At 43.1% G+C, this 16464-nt stretch overlaps 1 protein-coding gene across 1 annotated transcript in view; it reads right to left on the reverse strand.

The window, feature by feature from the left end:
* Positions 1–15748, reverse strand: part of smchd1 (structural maintenance of chromosomes flexible hinge domain containing 1) — a 268185-nt gene extending 252437 nt beyond the window's left edge. Inside the window, exons 1-5 of the mRNA XM_068031705.1 lie at positions 15518–15748; positions 11004–11079; positions 5893–6054; positions 4634–4716; positions 3958–4091 (exon numbers count right to left, since the gene is read on the reverse strand). Coding sequence (XP_067887806.1) covers positions 3958–4091; positions 4634–4716; positions 5893–6054; positions 11004–11079; positions 15518–15727 — 665 coding nt within the window. The 5' untranslated portion in view covers positions 15728–15748. The remainder of the gene's footprint in view (positions 1–3957; positions 4092–4633; positions 4717–5892; positions 6055–11003; positions 11080–15517) is intronic.
* Between the last annotated feature and the right edge of the window lie 716 nt (positions 15749–16464).

A 16464-nucleotide genomic window follows, 5' to 3' on the forward strand; every position in this document is an offset into this window, starting at 1 on the left:
TGGCTGAAGACAGAAAGAGAGAGTAGTGGTGAATGGCTGGTTTTTGGACTGGAGGAAAGTGCACAATGGTGTTTTCCCAGGGGTCAGTATTAAGATCACTGCTTTTCTTGATATATATTAATGACCTAGACTTGGGTGTACAGGGCACAATTTTGTGAGAAGGATAGCAGTACACTTTAAGAGGGCATAGATAGGCTGTTAGTGGAGATAGTGCAGGAAAATGTTGTTGAAACAGATCAGCCATGATCTCATTGAATGGCAGAGTGGGCTCAAAGGCCTATCTGTTGCAATGGGCAGACATGTGGCAGATGAAATTTAATGCAGAGAAGTGTGAACTAATACATTTTGGCAAGAAGAACGAGAAGAGGCAATATAAAGTAAATGGGACAATTCTGAAGGGGGTGCAGAAACAAAGACACCCAGGGGTGGGGTCGTGGTGTATACATGTACAAATCGTTGAAGATAGCAGGGTAGGTTGAGAAAGTGGTTAAAACGACATATGGGATCCTGGGCTTTATAATTAGGGGTAGAGTGTACAAAAGCAAGAAAGTTATGATGAACCCTTATGAAACACTGGTTCAGCCTCAACTGGAGTACTGTCAATTCTAGGCACCGCAATTTAGGAAGGATGTGAAGGCTTGAGAGGATGCGGAAAAGATCTACAAGAATGGTTCCAGTGATGAGGGACTTCAGTTAAGTGAGCAGACTGGTGGAGATGGGCTAGTTCTCCTTAGAAAAGAGAAGGTTGAGAGGAGTAAAAACAAAGTGCTGGAAATACTCAGGTCAGGCTGACCTGCTGAGTAGTTTCAACATCTGCAGTATTTTGCTTTTATTTTAAGGTTGAGAGGAGATTTGATGGAGGCGTTCAAAATCATGAGGGGTCTAGACAGTAGATAGAAATAAACTACGACCATTGGCAGAGGGTCAAGAACCGGAGGACACGGATTTAAAGTGATTGGAAAATGAGCCAAAAGTGACACGGGGGTCAATTTTATTTGTATGCAGTGAGTGGTTATGATCTGGAATGCACTACCCAAGAGGGTGGTGGTGGCAGATTCAATCTTGGTTTTCAATAAGGAAATTGGATTAGCACCTGAAGAGAATAAAATTACAGGGCTATGGGGAAAGGGCAGAGGAGTGGGACGAGCTGAATTACTCTTGCAGAGAGCCGGCAGGGAAATGTCGAGGCAGTAGAGCAGAGTAGCAATTTGGGCTAAAATAAGCAGACTTTGTCAGGGAGGGTGAGAGACGAAGATAATGAGGGCATTAGTGATTAGGGTGACATCAGTGAATAGGGAAAAAAAGGCCAAAGGTGCTATATTTGAATGCACAAGGCATTCACAACCAAATCGATGAATTAATAGCACATATAGAAATTCATGGGTTTGACCTAACAGCGATTATGGAGACATGGTTGCAGAGTGACCAAGTGTAAAGGGTTAACCATTATATTGTTAACTACCAAGTGCTGATTCTTTCGTCCCAAAGTTTTTTTTTTTTTTGCAAAGATTTATCTTTGCAGAAGCTTGGTCTAACAAAAGCCTGTATGTGTATTACCAGACAACATCAGACTTGGTTATCCTCTAACTGCATCCCAGCTATGGAGATTGGAAAAGATGACGATCATGGTTCAAAGATCGTCTGGGCCAGAGATCAAACAATATTAAGATGAAGAGGTGGCAAAAGAGTACATTCATCCGAAAAGAAATCAGAGGGACCCCGGTGGGGGTTTGGGTGGGCAGGTGGGGGAAGAAGGGAAACCAATGTGACTGGCAGGCACAAAGCCCCAAGAAATAAAGTATAAAGGTGGTTTACGCAAGCAAGGGAAAAGACTTGGAGAAACAAAAGGGAACAGAACCACCAATGCATGCTACTCCATCCAATGCTGAACAGGCAATATGAGTTTTGTTTTAGCAATAGTTTTAAGCAAACACCAAGCTGTTGATCTATTGGTTGCTAATAAATTGTTGGTGTAACAACTCAAACCATCCAGAATGCTACAAGAGGTATGTTCACCCCAGTCTTAAACGTGATTCTTGACTTTTGAAAGAAATAATGAAAGAGGGAGGGGTTGACCTGATGATAAAGGATGGAATAAAGACAGTAGAGAGAAAGGATCTTAACTCAAAATCAAGATGTAGAATCAATCTGGGCTGAGCTAAGAAACGACAAAGGGCTGGGAGGAGATTAGGTGTTCAGGATCACGAGGGGTCTGGACAGAGTGAATATGGAGAATCTGTTCCCAATTGTGGAGGGGTCGAGGACAGGAGAGCACAGATTTGGAGTGATTAGTGAGAGGCAAAAGCAACATGAGGAAAAACATTTTCATGCAGCGTGTGGTTAAGGTCTGGAATGCACTGCCTGAGGGCGTGGTGGAGGGAGGTTCATTTGAGGCATTCAAAGGGGAATCAGACTATTATCTGAAAAAGAAGGGTTATGGGGAGAAGGCATGGGATTGGCACTAGGTAAAATGCTCATTAGGAGAGCCAGTGCAGACACGAAGGGCTGAATGGCCTCCTTCTGGGCTGTTCACAATTATGAGAACAACAGCGGGTGTAGCTTATAGGTCCCCAAACAGTATAAATCAGGAAACTAGAGATGCATGTAACGAGGGTAATACAGGAATCATGGGGGATTTTAAGCTTCATAGAGTGGGCAAACCAAACTGGCAGTAATAGCGTAGAGGACTAGTTCAAGAATACATTCAAGATGGGTTTTCTAGATTATATCAAGGAACCAAGCAGGGAGCAGGCAATTTTAGACCTAGTATTCTACAATGAGACAGGGTTAATTAATAGTCTTGAAGTGAAGGGGCTCGGGGAAAGAATGATAAACTCAATATAAAATTGAACCTAACAGTGATTTAGTCAAGTCCAAAATTAAGACTTTATAAAAATGAGCAAAACAAACTAGGCAGGTATGAGCGTTGATCTGGCTATGGTAGATTGGGAAACCAGATTAAAAGTTATGACGGTAGACAGGCAATGGCAAATATTTATAGAATTAATTCAAAATTTTACATTCCTTTAAAGAATAAAAGCTCCATGGGAAAGTGTTCCAACCATGGCTAATTACAGAAGTTAAAGATAGTATTAGATCAAGGAAATAGGCTGATAATTTTAATCACCAAGAGTAGTAAGCCTGAGGGTTAGGAGGAGTTTAAAATTCAAAGAATGACCAAGAAATTGATAAAATAAAAGGAAATGGAATGAGAGTAAACTAGCACAAGACCAGAGCTGGCAAAAGCTTTGGTGAGTAGACACAAGGGAGATTAATGAGAATAAATGTGGGTCCCTTAGAGGTTGAGACAGGAGAAATTATTAATGCGGAATAAAGAAATGGCAGAGGCATTAAACAAATACTTTGTGTCCATCTGCATGGTAGAAGACACAAAACACATTCTTGTAGTAGTGGGGAAACCAAGAGTCTAGTGAAAATGAGGAACTTAAGGATATTAGTATGTTTTTTTTAAAAAAAGTACTAGAGAAATTGATTAAAACTTGACAAATCCTCTGGACTGGAGGGCCTACATTTTAGGCTTTTAAAAGAGGTGGCTCAAGATAATTGATGCATTGGTTTTGATCTTCCAAAATTCCCTAGATTCTAGAACAGTCCCCATAGATTGGAAGGTAGCAAACGTAACCCTGCTATTCAAGAGAGAGCAAGAAAACTCTAGGCCAATTAGCTTGACATCAGTAGTAGGGAAAATGCTAGAAAACTATTACTAGAGGTATGAGAAACAAGCGCTTTAGAACATGATGGGCAGAGTCAGGACAGATTTATGAAAAGGAAATAGTGTTTGATGAATCTGTTAGAGTTGTTGAGTCTATAATCAGTAGGGTTTATAATGGGTAACCAAAAAGCATTCGATGAAGTGTCACACAAAGTTATTACACAAAATTAGGGCTCATGGGATCGAAGGCAATATATTAGGATGGATATAGCTGGAAAACAAACCTTTCAATATCATCATCTGTTCTGGTGAACTTGGACAGCCGATACACAGCCCAGTTATTAAGCTGCTTAGATGTCATTCCCCTCCCGTTGTCAATTACAGCTACTGCTGATTTACCTTGAGATTCATCAAACAGCTAAAAAGGAGAAATAGACCATTAGAATTGGAATCTGGGGAGCATCAGAAATAAATGTGTAATCTACAAGTGAGACAGGATTGGAGGATAGGAGATAATTGATTCAGGGTGCACAACTGTAATTCAATCCTTATTTTGAAGTCATATATAGAATATTGCAGCACAGGAGGCGACCAGGCAGCTCATCAAGTCTGCGCTGGCTCTTTTGAAGAGCAATCCAGTTAGTGCAACTCCCCAGTTCCTACCCCATATTCCTGCAATTTATTCCACCATACATTCTGCCCCTATTTTTATAGTTCCATTATAAATTTCTATATCCATATTTTTTAATGGGAATTGCACATGTTAACTCGTCATGCTGTAATTACACCACTCCCCACTAGTGAAATACCTGCAGCACCTTCATTGGCAGGAGAGTATAATTACAGCCTGACAGGTAATTATAGGCAGTTTCCATTATAAATGTAGACCTGGAATCCTATAATGGAAAAGGTTGGCAGGAAGCACATGCAAATGTAAGATTTTTGATATATATTACTCACCAGTCGGACCTGTATGTTACGAATTCCTTGGTTGTTGGCTGTTGCAGATAATGAATTATCTATCAATTCAGCAAATGCAAATGCTGTTTATTTAAAAAAAAAAATCGGTTAGTTATGTGTTTGGTCACACTTTAACAAAGCTACGTGCTAAGAGAGTGCTTTTGTAAAATATGTTTTCAGGACTTGTAATTTAATTATGGACATTGATTCATCCGGAAGCTTGAAGAGATGCTGAACTTTGTGGGCGGGGGGGGGGTTTAAAAAAAGAGGTCACCACAAGGATTCCTGGTCTTGGCTTGTAAACAAGCCCTTACTGGAAGGCACCTGTTTTCAGATAAAATACTATCAGTGAGCTTGTTGTTTTGAGTTGAAGATGTTTACAGAAAAGTAACCAGGTCAAGATTTATAGAGGTCAGGAGACTTGACTTCTGGAATGTTTTTGGTTTCACTTTGAATTGTAAAAAAAAAAAGTTGTTTTTAGCTTGCCAAGAAAAATCCAGCTCGCCAAGAAAAATCCAGCTCATCTCTCTCTTGGAAAGAAACCCTGCATATCCAGTGTGTCAGTCTCCTCTTTCTTCCTGTATTTGAAGAAACCCTGGAATACTGAATGCCTGGAAACTGAAACCCCTGATGTCGCATTTCTACTGTAAGGCCTATCTGAAACCTCTGTTGCTGCATTTCTGGGAAAGCCTACTCAAACTGATCTTCAACATCGCCTGGAAAGAACTGTTCTAGGAAGATCCCAGTGACAGCTGTCTATATGCATTTGGGACACCAAACTAAAACAAAGGGCATCTTTCCATATCTCTCCTTCAAGAATTAGCAAATGTTTCTGTCTGAATTTTTTTTGTAATAGATCTGAGAGAGAGAGCGAGCGCGCGCGAGGGGCTAAGGTAAAAAAGGAACTTCAGTATTTCCATCTGAGAGTTTATGCTTTACTTCTTTACTGGTTAAGACTTGTTTTTAATAAACTGATAATTTTGTTGTTTATTAAAAGAAACCTGTTTGTTGCGTTTTATTCTGGGATAAAAATAGCGTCTATGATTGACTATCGGTAAGTGGGAAAAATTTAAATACCTGTTGTGACCCGTGGAGAAGTGGAACTAGAACAAACAGTGCACACATCCTGCCTCGGTCGTAACATATGTTACAATGAGTAGTTCAACAAGTTCTGAGCAAGCAATTAATAAATGGTATCCCAGTTTAGAATTATTTACCACAATATTACTCAAATTAAATGGTGCAAATTATATACTTACGCAAAGGAGTCTGCCCTTCACTGGCATAGTATTCATACATGCCACTTTTAACCAACGTATCATAGTGAGGAAGAAAGTCAATTCGCTCCCTTGTTGCCGAGGGCAGTATTTGGTCTACTGAGTGAAGTATATACAAGGTGGTGCCATCTTTGACATTTTTATCTAAGGTTGAAAAAAATACAAAACTGTTTAATACATTTCCAATTAATGTACAGCAACTTTAAATTATATGTACAGCTCAAAAAATGGGCAAGTTGTCACTGCAACATAGTGAACCCAAATATCTTCTAACTCAAGATTCATACTCATTCAGGGTATTCAATCCACCCTGCAAGGCAGATATGTGTGAACAAAGATGGAAGTGGAAACACCTGTGCAAAATATTTTATTCAAGAACCATCTTAATATACCAAGTACTAACACATTAAATGAGCATTTTGCATAAGATAACTGAGCATATTCAATCAAGTTAACAATAACCTCGATCTACATCTGGTGAATTCTAGACAACTTTCAGAAAGACAGTATCCAAAAGATATTTTGGGAAACTTGGGTTTCCTCAATATAATTGATATATATTAATACAGCCAGCAGTATTGTTTAATCTTTCTGACAACAGATCTTTAAATATTCAATATAAAAACACAAAGTGCTAGAAATACTCAGCAGGTCTGGCAGCATCTGTGGAGAGAGAAGCAGAGTTAACGTTTCAGGTCTGGGACCTTTCCTCTGAACTGGCAAAGGTTAGAAATGTAACAGGTTTTAAGCAAGTGATTCAGGAGTGGCGGGGGGTGAAGGAAGGGGGGGTGGGGGGGAGTGGAAGGGAAGATGTGTGTGATAGGGCAGGAGAGATTAAATGACAAAGATGTGGTGAGCTCGGGTTTCATTCATAGTGGTGGAGAGCATTTTTTGTCAATTGCCATACTTAGAAGGTTGTCCAATAGCAGAGTTGGTGCTGAATGTGACATCTGTAGAACTGTGTTTTCGGAGAACAGCACCAATTCTCTGTACGAGCTGTCAGCACTTTCCAACATACAGAATGCGGGAACCAGCAATGGATTATGGCAGTGGAGTGGGGGTTGTTGATTGCAATTTTTTCCAGCAGTTAAGGGTTTATTGGCTTTTTCCTGTGCACATTAGTCAGATTCACTTCTGGCTTCTTCCAGTTTCCGAATTTTCTCTGAGGTACCAGCGTCTTAAACTTTGCTCATTGCAGCTAAATTTCTTAACATGTAAAGTGCACGTGTATCCGACAGGTTCTGCTCTCTTCGATGTATTTTGGATACCAGGTATGATCTTTTACATAAAAGTTTCACAGTAAACCTTTCCAGTGTTCACTGAGCTGTCACAAAAGGTTAGTTAATGCCCTATCCTAATCTATCAGTCATGTGACATTATGTTCACAGTGCAACCTACAGGTGCAATTCCTCTAGAATCCCGAGACCACTCACTTATATATGGAGTGTCTGACAACGCAGAGCGACCGCCGACATCATCAGTGCATCCAAACATTTTCCAGCTTGTCAGTATGCACCCGCGTATGTGCGCGGCGATGTCACCAGGTAATGACATCCAAGCTTTGCCACACCCAACGGCCGCGATCGCTGCCTCCAACCCCAATAGTCCCCCCCCCACCCCTCCTCGATCACCGCCTCAATCGCCTCTTCTCTTCCCCGCTCCCTCCCTCAATTGTTGCCTCAGTTTCCCACTCACTCCTTCGATCACTGCTTCCTCCCGCACTCACCTGCTGGCCGCTCCAACCAACCTCGCTGCTTGCACCTCGCTCGTTCCATCCCCGCCACCTCGCAGGCAGTGAGATGGGGAGTCAGTGGCAGATGGGAATGGTGAACTGACGGGTGCAAGAGAGAACGGCAAGCAGTTGAGAGCGCAGAGAGGGCAGGATGAAGTGGTGAGCAGGTAAGCACAGGAGGGAGCAGCGAAGGGAAGCAGCGATCGCGGAAGTGAGCAGGAAACAATGTAGCGATTGCAGGAGGGAGCAGGGAACAGAAGCAATTTTGGGAAGGATGGGGTACTGCTGGAGTGGGGGGTTGTGTGGGGGTGTTGATCATGGCCATTGAGGGGCGAGGGGATTTGGTTTCAACTCATTCTTTCGTGTCAAACTGAACAGCGTCATTTTAATTACTGGCAGCTGCCTGAGGCATTGCAGACAGTGACGTTTCAGTCGATGAGACAACATTTGCGCATGTGACAGTACTGTGCCATCTCATGGTTTCACTTTTAGCCAATACAGCCTTTTATATAATACATCGGAAAGCTAGGTGAAGTGGCAAACCTCATTGTGAAGGATACCAGAGGTTGAAAAGATCAACACAGTAGGGCAAAAATTGAATACTCCTACTCTTGCAAGGAAAACTAAAAAGGCATATACTTTTCCTTTACAGCATCAACTCCCCACTCAAATTTGTAATAGTAAAGATCAAAGTCAACTTCAAAAGTTGTTTCAGCAACTTCTTGTTTCACACCAGAAGTTTAAACTATTTTCAGAACAATGTGTGAAACATAATTTTCTAGCTTACAAACCAGAGATCAGATTGAGCTGTAATAGTGGCAGTATAAAAGGCACTATAGTATAGTATAGCATATCTGCCCACATTATTAAAACCAATGAGACTCTACCCATGACTTAAGGTATTTGCTGTCTTTATCAGTTAAGATCCTGGGTTCAATTCCTGATGTGTTGAGTAAATGCATCAAAGTGACAGTCTTGGCATTTCTTCACGGACGAGGATTTTGGGAAGGTTGTAGTCATCGGTTGCGGGCCCACTGGTGGCTAGTCAGGCCTATCCGTGACCAGCAGATTCTCTCTCAGCGGGTACAAGTGAAGGTGTAGTCGCTGCTGGGAGCAATTGGATCTATCCTTCTCCTTTTCTCTTTCATACTGGTTCTTCACTTAGTCTCAAAGGTGTCTGTAGCCCTCCTGATGTAGCATTTCCAGGCATCACAAGCTATGGCTTGCACTTCCCACTGGCGATGGTCGATGTGGCACAGAGAGGAACTTCAGGGAGTCCTCGAAATGTTTGCATGGGGCCCCTCTGTTCCTTTTGCCAGTGGTCAGCTCTCCATACAACACGATCTTGGGCAGGCGACTGTCATCCATCCGGGCAATGTGACCCGCCCAACACAGTTGGCTTTGCAGGAGGATGGCCTCAATGCTGATGATGTTGGCTGTTTCCAGGACTTCAAAGTTTGTGATGCGGTCCTGCCAGCAGATCTTGTGGATGCTGCGGAGGCAGCGCTGATGGAAGCGCTCTAGAAGGCATACATGATGGCGGTATAGGACCCCTGACTCAGCGCCACACAGAAGGGTGGTTTGGACTATGGCTTTGTACATTTTGAGTTTGGTCTGTGCTCTGAGGTTGTGGTTGCTCCACGCGTTTGCAGAGTCTGCCGAATGTACTGTTTGCTTTTGAGAGCCTATTGTCCACTTCCAAGTCTATGGTAGCATCAAACGAGGTGATACTCCGCAAATAGGAAAATTGCTTGACAGCATTCAGCTCAGTTCCCTCGATGACAATGCTGGTGCTCAAAATTCTTCTTGGGGTGCAGGCTGATGCAGGACTTCAGTTTCTTTAAGCATCTAAGTGACAGTATTTGTTCAAGAATTAGCCTCATTGCTAAAACTGTACAGGGTATTGGTTAGATCACACCTAGGGTACTGTGTACAGTTTTAGTCTCCTTATTTGAGGGATATACTTGTACTGGAGGCAGTTCAGACAAGGTTCACTCAGTTGATTCCTGAGGTCAAGGGGTTGTCTTTTGAGGAAAGGTTGAGCAGGTTGGGCCAATACACATAGAAAAATTATAGGTGATCTTATTGAAACATAAAAGATTCTGAGGGGATCTGACAGGATAAGTGCTGAGAGCATGTTTCCCCTCGTGGGGGAATCTAGAAGTAGGGGGCAAAGTTTCAAAATAAAGGGTCACCCATTTAAGACAGAGATGAGGAGGAATTTCTTTTCTCAGAAGGTTTTCTTTGGAATTCTCTACCCCAGAGAGCAGTGGAAGCTGGGTGATTGAATATATTCAAGACTGAGCAAGACAGATTTTTGATCTACAAGGGAGTAAAAGGTAATGGGGGATAGGCCGGAAAGTGCAGTTAGGGCCACAATCAGATCAGCCATGATCTCAATGAATGGCAGAGCAGGTTCGAGGGGCCAAATGGCCTACTCCTGCTCCTATTTATGTTCTCAGCTGTGTCTGATTAGATAGGTAAAGAATTGGCCAGGATTCCTACTTCTGAACCCTATGGAAAGCAGCACTTGTGGGCTTGCGAGGCACGATTGGGCACAGCTGTAATACCCTTTGTCTATACTCATACATGAAGAGCAGCACTTGAACAATGTACAGCAGGGTTCTAAGCAATTGTAGTACTGTATAACAAAAAATGAAATGTCCCATATCAGTTCATGAAAATATATAATGAAAAAGAATCCATGATTATTTCAGCTAAGATAACTATTGTTATAATTGTCGAATGACTAAAAGATGGCCAATTATAAATGCATTACCTTTAGCATAAACAGCATATGCACATCATAGTCATAGAGATACAGCACTGAAACAGGCCCTTCGGCCCACCGAGTCTATGCCGACCAACAACCACCCATTTATACTAATCCTACATTAATCCCATATTCCCTACCACATCCCCACCATTCTCCTACCACCTACCTACACTAGGGGCAATTTACAATGGCCAATTTACCTATCAACCTGCAAGTCTTTGGCTGTGGGAGGAAACCGGAGTACCCGGCAGAAACCCACGCGGTCACAGGAAGAACTTGCAAACTCCTCACAGGCAGTATCCAGAACCGAACCCGGATCGCTGGAGCTATGAGGCTGCGATGCTAACCACTGCGCCACTAAATAAAACTATTTAGGTGTTCAGGCAAGTATTACACTTTATTTCAATTTCACAACTAATAATTACACTTCATGTCGCATCCAGAAATATCATTGCAAGATATCAGTTGCTACACATATGATTATTGTTTTATATTCAACCAGGCAGCTAGATGCTGTATGCTATGTTATGTAAAATCCCACAGCATCCCACCAAAATGAACAATCTTAGTTTCAAATAAACTTACCAAAGTTTTGATTTTTGATTTCTTTCCTATTTGTTGTTGTAATTACAAAGTTATTTTCTGCAGTAATGTCAAAAGCCTGAGGAAAAACAAAAACAATGTTAAGCACACAAAGTCAGTTTTGCTTGACCCAAGTCGTCTTCAGTTTTCAAATGAAAGGCACCTTCCACACACCAAAGTACAGACTTGTTTGATGGTTTTCATTGAACCTACATGTTGATCATGCACATGAATCACAATGCTGGATTTAGGCGATACCTGTTAAGGCCTTCCAATCCCACATGATTTTCAGAATCTACACCATATTACCTGTTCATTGACCCACATTTTTAAAAAACAGTTAACACTAAGTTCCATCCATGCCCTTGTAGGAACTGAGAGAGGACAAGGGTGGGACAGTGGCATGTTGATAATGTACATCATTCAAAGCATGCAGACCCCACCCTAATAATTTATCTGTTGCAAATCCTGAGAACACCATTTGCAGACCAATTATAGCACAAACTCAGTGAGTGGGGGAAAAGGAGTAATGCTCCTTTGTAGAAGTGATAATCCCACTGTTCAGACTAATATGCCAAAGATGTTCTCGTGTGCCACCATTAAACCCAAACAAAAACTATTGAGTAAAGGCGTAAAGATTGACCCATGTAACAACCTTACATTAGACTATCAATGGGATACTGAAAAATGTTCAGGAAATAACTAGGAAAATCAGCCTCATCCTGTCACTGATGGTAGTGTTAGATACAGTCACCAACTGCAGCTAAGGGCTCTGTAGTCACTTACATAGTGGAAACAACGAAAAGACTTGCACTTATATAGCACTTTTTACAATCAGACAACTCAAAAGTGCTTTAAAGCCATTTAAGTACTTTTGAAGTGTAGTCACTATTGCAATGTAGGAAATGATCCAGTTCTGACTCGAGCAACAGGACAAGTTCTTAGATTAAATACTCAAGATCTAAAATTATTTTGCCAGCATTCCGATCAAACATGACTGATTTACAATTTAAGGATAAACAGTTCACTAACTTTGCAAGTCAAAACCAATACTATGTGCACTTTTCCATGCAAGAGTGGGTACATAAATTTGAGAATTATTAGTCCATGAGAACCACTAACAAATTTTCAAAGTTTATGTAAAATGGGACACCAATGATCCCAAGACAAATCTATAATTGAACTCTCCACACTATGACGACTTTTAGCTCCCCTCCCTACCCCAGAGGAAGGTCACTCAGGCCAATTCAGCTAATTGTGTCTGGACATGTCAAACCAGATCTGCATGGGTCAGTACCACAATGCAGCAGCCAATTACACAGTGACCCACCAGGTCATGTTGCACTCCCCTCACACACCAACAAATTGCTGAGGGGAAAAAATCTGCTTATTTGCATTTCTCAATCTGCTGAACTTGCTGGCCAATTTGCACATCAAGAATAATGTACATTGTTCAGTTATTTTTACAGCAATATTCAGCCCTATACTTTCATTTGTGGGGGATTCCAAAACTGTCATAAAGATAAGATAGTCATTAATAAATTCAACAAGGAATTCAGCAGAAACTTCATTACTCAACAAGTGGCAGTAATGTGGAATTTGCTACCATAAAGAATGGCATAGATGCATTCATGGAGAAACAAGGTAAGGACATGAGGGAAAAAGGAATGAAGGAATAAGTTGATTGGGTTAAATGAAACAGCATGGAGGAGGCTAGCGTGCAGCATAAACACCAGTATAGACAAGTTGGACTTGTTTGTGTTGCAAAATGTAATTCTATATAATTCTAATTCTATGATCCTAAATAAGACGAATTTTAGACCAACTTTAAGCAAATTCTTGAGATATGGAAAATGCAAAATATGGGGCTAATTGCTTTAATAGACCACTGTACAAACAAGTCTATTTTACACTAACAGGAATAAGCAACTCAATCAGCTCTGCCATTCAATTATATCACGGCTGATCGGTACTTCAACTCTATTTACCTGCTCTTGTTCCATATCCCTTGCTTAACTCTTGTTTTGAATTGTACAATTAACCGAGGCTTGCGAAGTCTCGCTTAGGTTGTAGCTGAAATATCCCTTGTTTTTGTCCTTCAACTATAATCAAATAACTGGTGTTGGGCAAGAGATGCAGCAGCAAGCGGGAATGACCTGGAACTCACTGGCGACAAGGGTGGTAGAAGCGGAAACAATCAATGGTTTGAAAAGGAAATTGGATGAGCACTTGAAATAAATAAACTTGCAGGGCTACAGGGATCGAGTGGGACTGAGTGGATTGCTCCGCAGAGAGTCGGCATGGACTCGATAGGCCGAATTGCCTCCTTCTGTGCCGTAAATGACTAACTGCAGCATAGCTGAGCTGGCAGACTTGAAGAATGGGACTCTAATGATCCAATAGTCTAGATATGAATATACATGGAGAAGCTCCATTCTGAAATTTGCTGCAGCTATTAACAGGCATTTAATGAAAACCCGAAGTGCCAAGGGACAAAAAGAAGACATATTGCACAGAGAATTTAACCTTGAACCCTCGGAACTTCTGTTGATATTTCCATATGGAAAAAAGAAAGTCTTGCATTTAAATAGCACCTTGCACGACTACCAGACACCTCAAAGCACTTTAGAGCTAATTAAGTGTAGTCATTGTTGTAACGTAGGAAACGTAGCACCCAATGTGCACACAGCAAGCTCTCTCCACAAACAGCAATGTGATAACAACTAGATAACCTGTTTTTGTGATTTTGATTGAGGGATAAATATGGGCCAGGACACCAAGGATATCTCCCCAGCTCTTCTTCAAAATCTTTACATCCACCTGATAGGGCAGAAAGGTCCTCAGTTTAATGTCTCATCTGAAAGACGTCACCTCTGGCAGTGCAGCAATCTCTCAGTACTGCACTCGAGTGTCAGCCTAGATTTTGTGCTCAAGTCCTAAAGCGGGAGTTGAATGCAGAACTTCCTAAAAGACAGCTAACTAGTTCCCAGGTCTCTGTACCTTCAATAGAAATCTGTTCTCTCAATCAAGCTGAACTCATTCTGTTGCCCAGATGCTGGCATTGATGAGCATATGCACCTATCTGAAACATCTTGGCAACACTTTCATGCGAATTCTCAACATCTGTTTCCTCCAGGAACACATTAAACTATATTGACTGCAGATTCCAGAATCAGAAATGCAAGTGGAAAAAGCAATGAAAGCACACATGGGATCCTAGACTTCAAATAAGGTCAATGAATACAATAGCAAGGCGAAGAATCTGTACAGATTTAGTTAGGTGACTTTTGGGCAAACTATTATCAGCGTCTCAGCCCATTTGCCGCTTTAACAGTCATCCATGTATTTCTCATATTCAGACTGGTTTGTTCCTAAAGTCCTCTAACCAACCTCCCACCCTTCACCGGCCAAACTTCAGCTGGGCCAAAACTCTGCAGCCTGTATCCTATTTCACATGCCACAAATCCAAAATTAAATGAGCACTTAGAAAATTAATGCTGAACAGCTTAGGAGTGCACAGCTCCAAGACAGGAACAAGTATCTGAACAGGCATAATGGATTCAATACATTCCTACAATGACAAAATTTTGATGAAGTATATGGTTAGACAGAGTCAACAGCCCAGAAACAGGCTATTTGATCCAAATGGTCTATGCAAGCATTTATGTTTCACACAAGCCTCTTCCCAACCCTCGGCAGCTAATCTTAACAGTGCATCCTGGGGGGAGGAGAAGAGCCACCATGGGGGGTGGGAGAGAGCCACCACTGGGGGGGGGGGGGGAAAGAGAGAGAGCGCCACCACGGAGGGGGGGGGGGGAAAGAGAGAGAGCCATCACGGCATCCCGGGGGGGGAAAGAGAGAGAGAGCCACCACGGGGGGAGGGGAGAGAGAGCCATCACGAGGGGGGGGGGGGGGGGGGGGAAGAGAGAGAGAGAGCCACCACGGGGGAAGGGGAGAGAGGAAAGAGAGCCACCACGGGGGGGGGGGGGGGAGAGAAGAGAGAGAGAGCCACCACCGGGGGGGGGGGGGGGGGGGGAGAGAAGAGAGAGAGAGCCACCACCGGGGGGGGGGGGGGGGGAGGGGAGAGAAGAGAGAGAGAGCCACCACGGGGGGTGGGAGGGGGGGGGGAAAGAGTGTCTCTCTTCGTTCCTTGTTCTGAGGGTGAGCCGAATCATCAAAATAAAGCCGACAGCGCGACCTGGCGTTCATGCGGTTAGAAAGTGCTCGGTCGAGAGAACTGGTGCAATAGCGCACTCCCAGTCGGCCAGGCCAGGAGGTCATTCACAGACATTTAATTTAAATATTAGTAAGTACGGGACCCTGAGGAGGACAGAGGGCAAATATCCACCGAGCTGCTTGTTTACATCGGCAAAGGGAAATTATCCCCGCCAGCAGCAGAGCTGGGACCGGACCTCCACTCCCCAAGAGGAGCGATTAGGGGTGGCGATGCTCGGCTAAATGCGGCTGCCGCCGTCGCGCGTCCCCAGTTGGTCCCTCAGTCGCCACCGTCCCCTCACCCGACAAACGGCGCTCCTGAACTCGGCAAACGTGCTCCAGTTGCTGAGATCCAAACATTTCTCCAAAGAGTCTCCCAGACGACGATCGAAGATGAAAACCATCTTCTTCCTTTTGCGGTCTTTCTCTGCGTTGCCGCCGGCCGTGGAATCTGGAGCCACGGCCACCCGCTGTTGCTGCTCTTCGGTCGCTCCTCCCGCCACCGCGGCCATTTTTGCTGCAGGCCACGCTGAGAACAGTACCGGATGCGATGGTGACCGGAGGTGCGTCACTTCCGCCAGCGTGGGGCCCTCAGATGCGAAGTTTGTGGTGGAGATGAGTGCAGCAATTATGTGGAATTGTGGTGTCAGCTCGGATTTAGTCTCCTCTTCATTGCGAAACATTACTCAGTTTCTTACTTTGTTTCCTTAATTCTGTTCAAGTTTTCTGCTTCATGCAGAATAACCTGAACAAGTTCACAGAAACGCGCGTTCGCGTCTGATTGCTATCCCCAAGTGCCTCCCTTTGTCCCAGTAAAAATCCATCAGTTTCATTTGAAGTTCAGCAGGAGGCATCAGTAGGTATCTAATCATGATAGTCACCAACTGGTTTCTGGCCAGTAATTCTACCCCTGTCCAAGGTGAACAGAGACACTTGTCTACAATAAAAGCAAAATACAGTGGATGCTGGCAATCTGAAATAAAAACAAGAAATGCTGGAACCACTCAGCAGGTCAGGCAGCATCTGTGGAAAAAGAAGCAGAGTTAACGTTTCGGGTCAGTGACCCTTCTTCGGAAGACATTTGTCTCCAGCTAGATCCAGTTTGCTGGCTAGGCATCCTCTACGTGGGATCAGGTCAACTCCCAGGGGCAGTAGTTGAGTGGTACTCCAGTTGAAGGAATTAAGCTCCTCTTGTAGAGGCTGCCAGTGGCCTACTTAAAAGTCCAGAGCACTTATTGTGGCTGATTCT

This window comes from Heterodontus francisci, chromosome 5, assembly GCF_036365525.1.
Source record: "Heterodontus francisci isolate sHetFra1 chromosome 5, sHetFra1.hap1, whole genome shotgun sequence".
Taxonomy (NCBI): Eukaryota; Metazoa; Chordata; class Chondrichthyes; order Heterodontiformes; family Heterodontidae; genus Heterodontus; species Heterodontus francisci.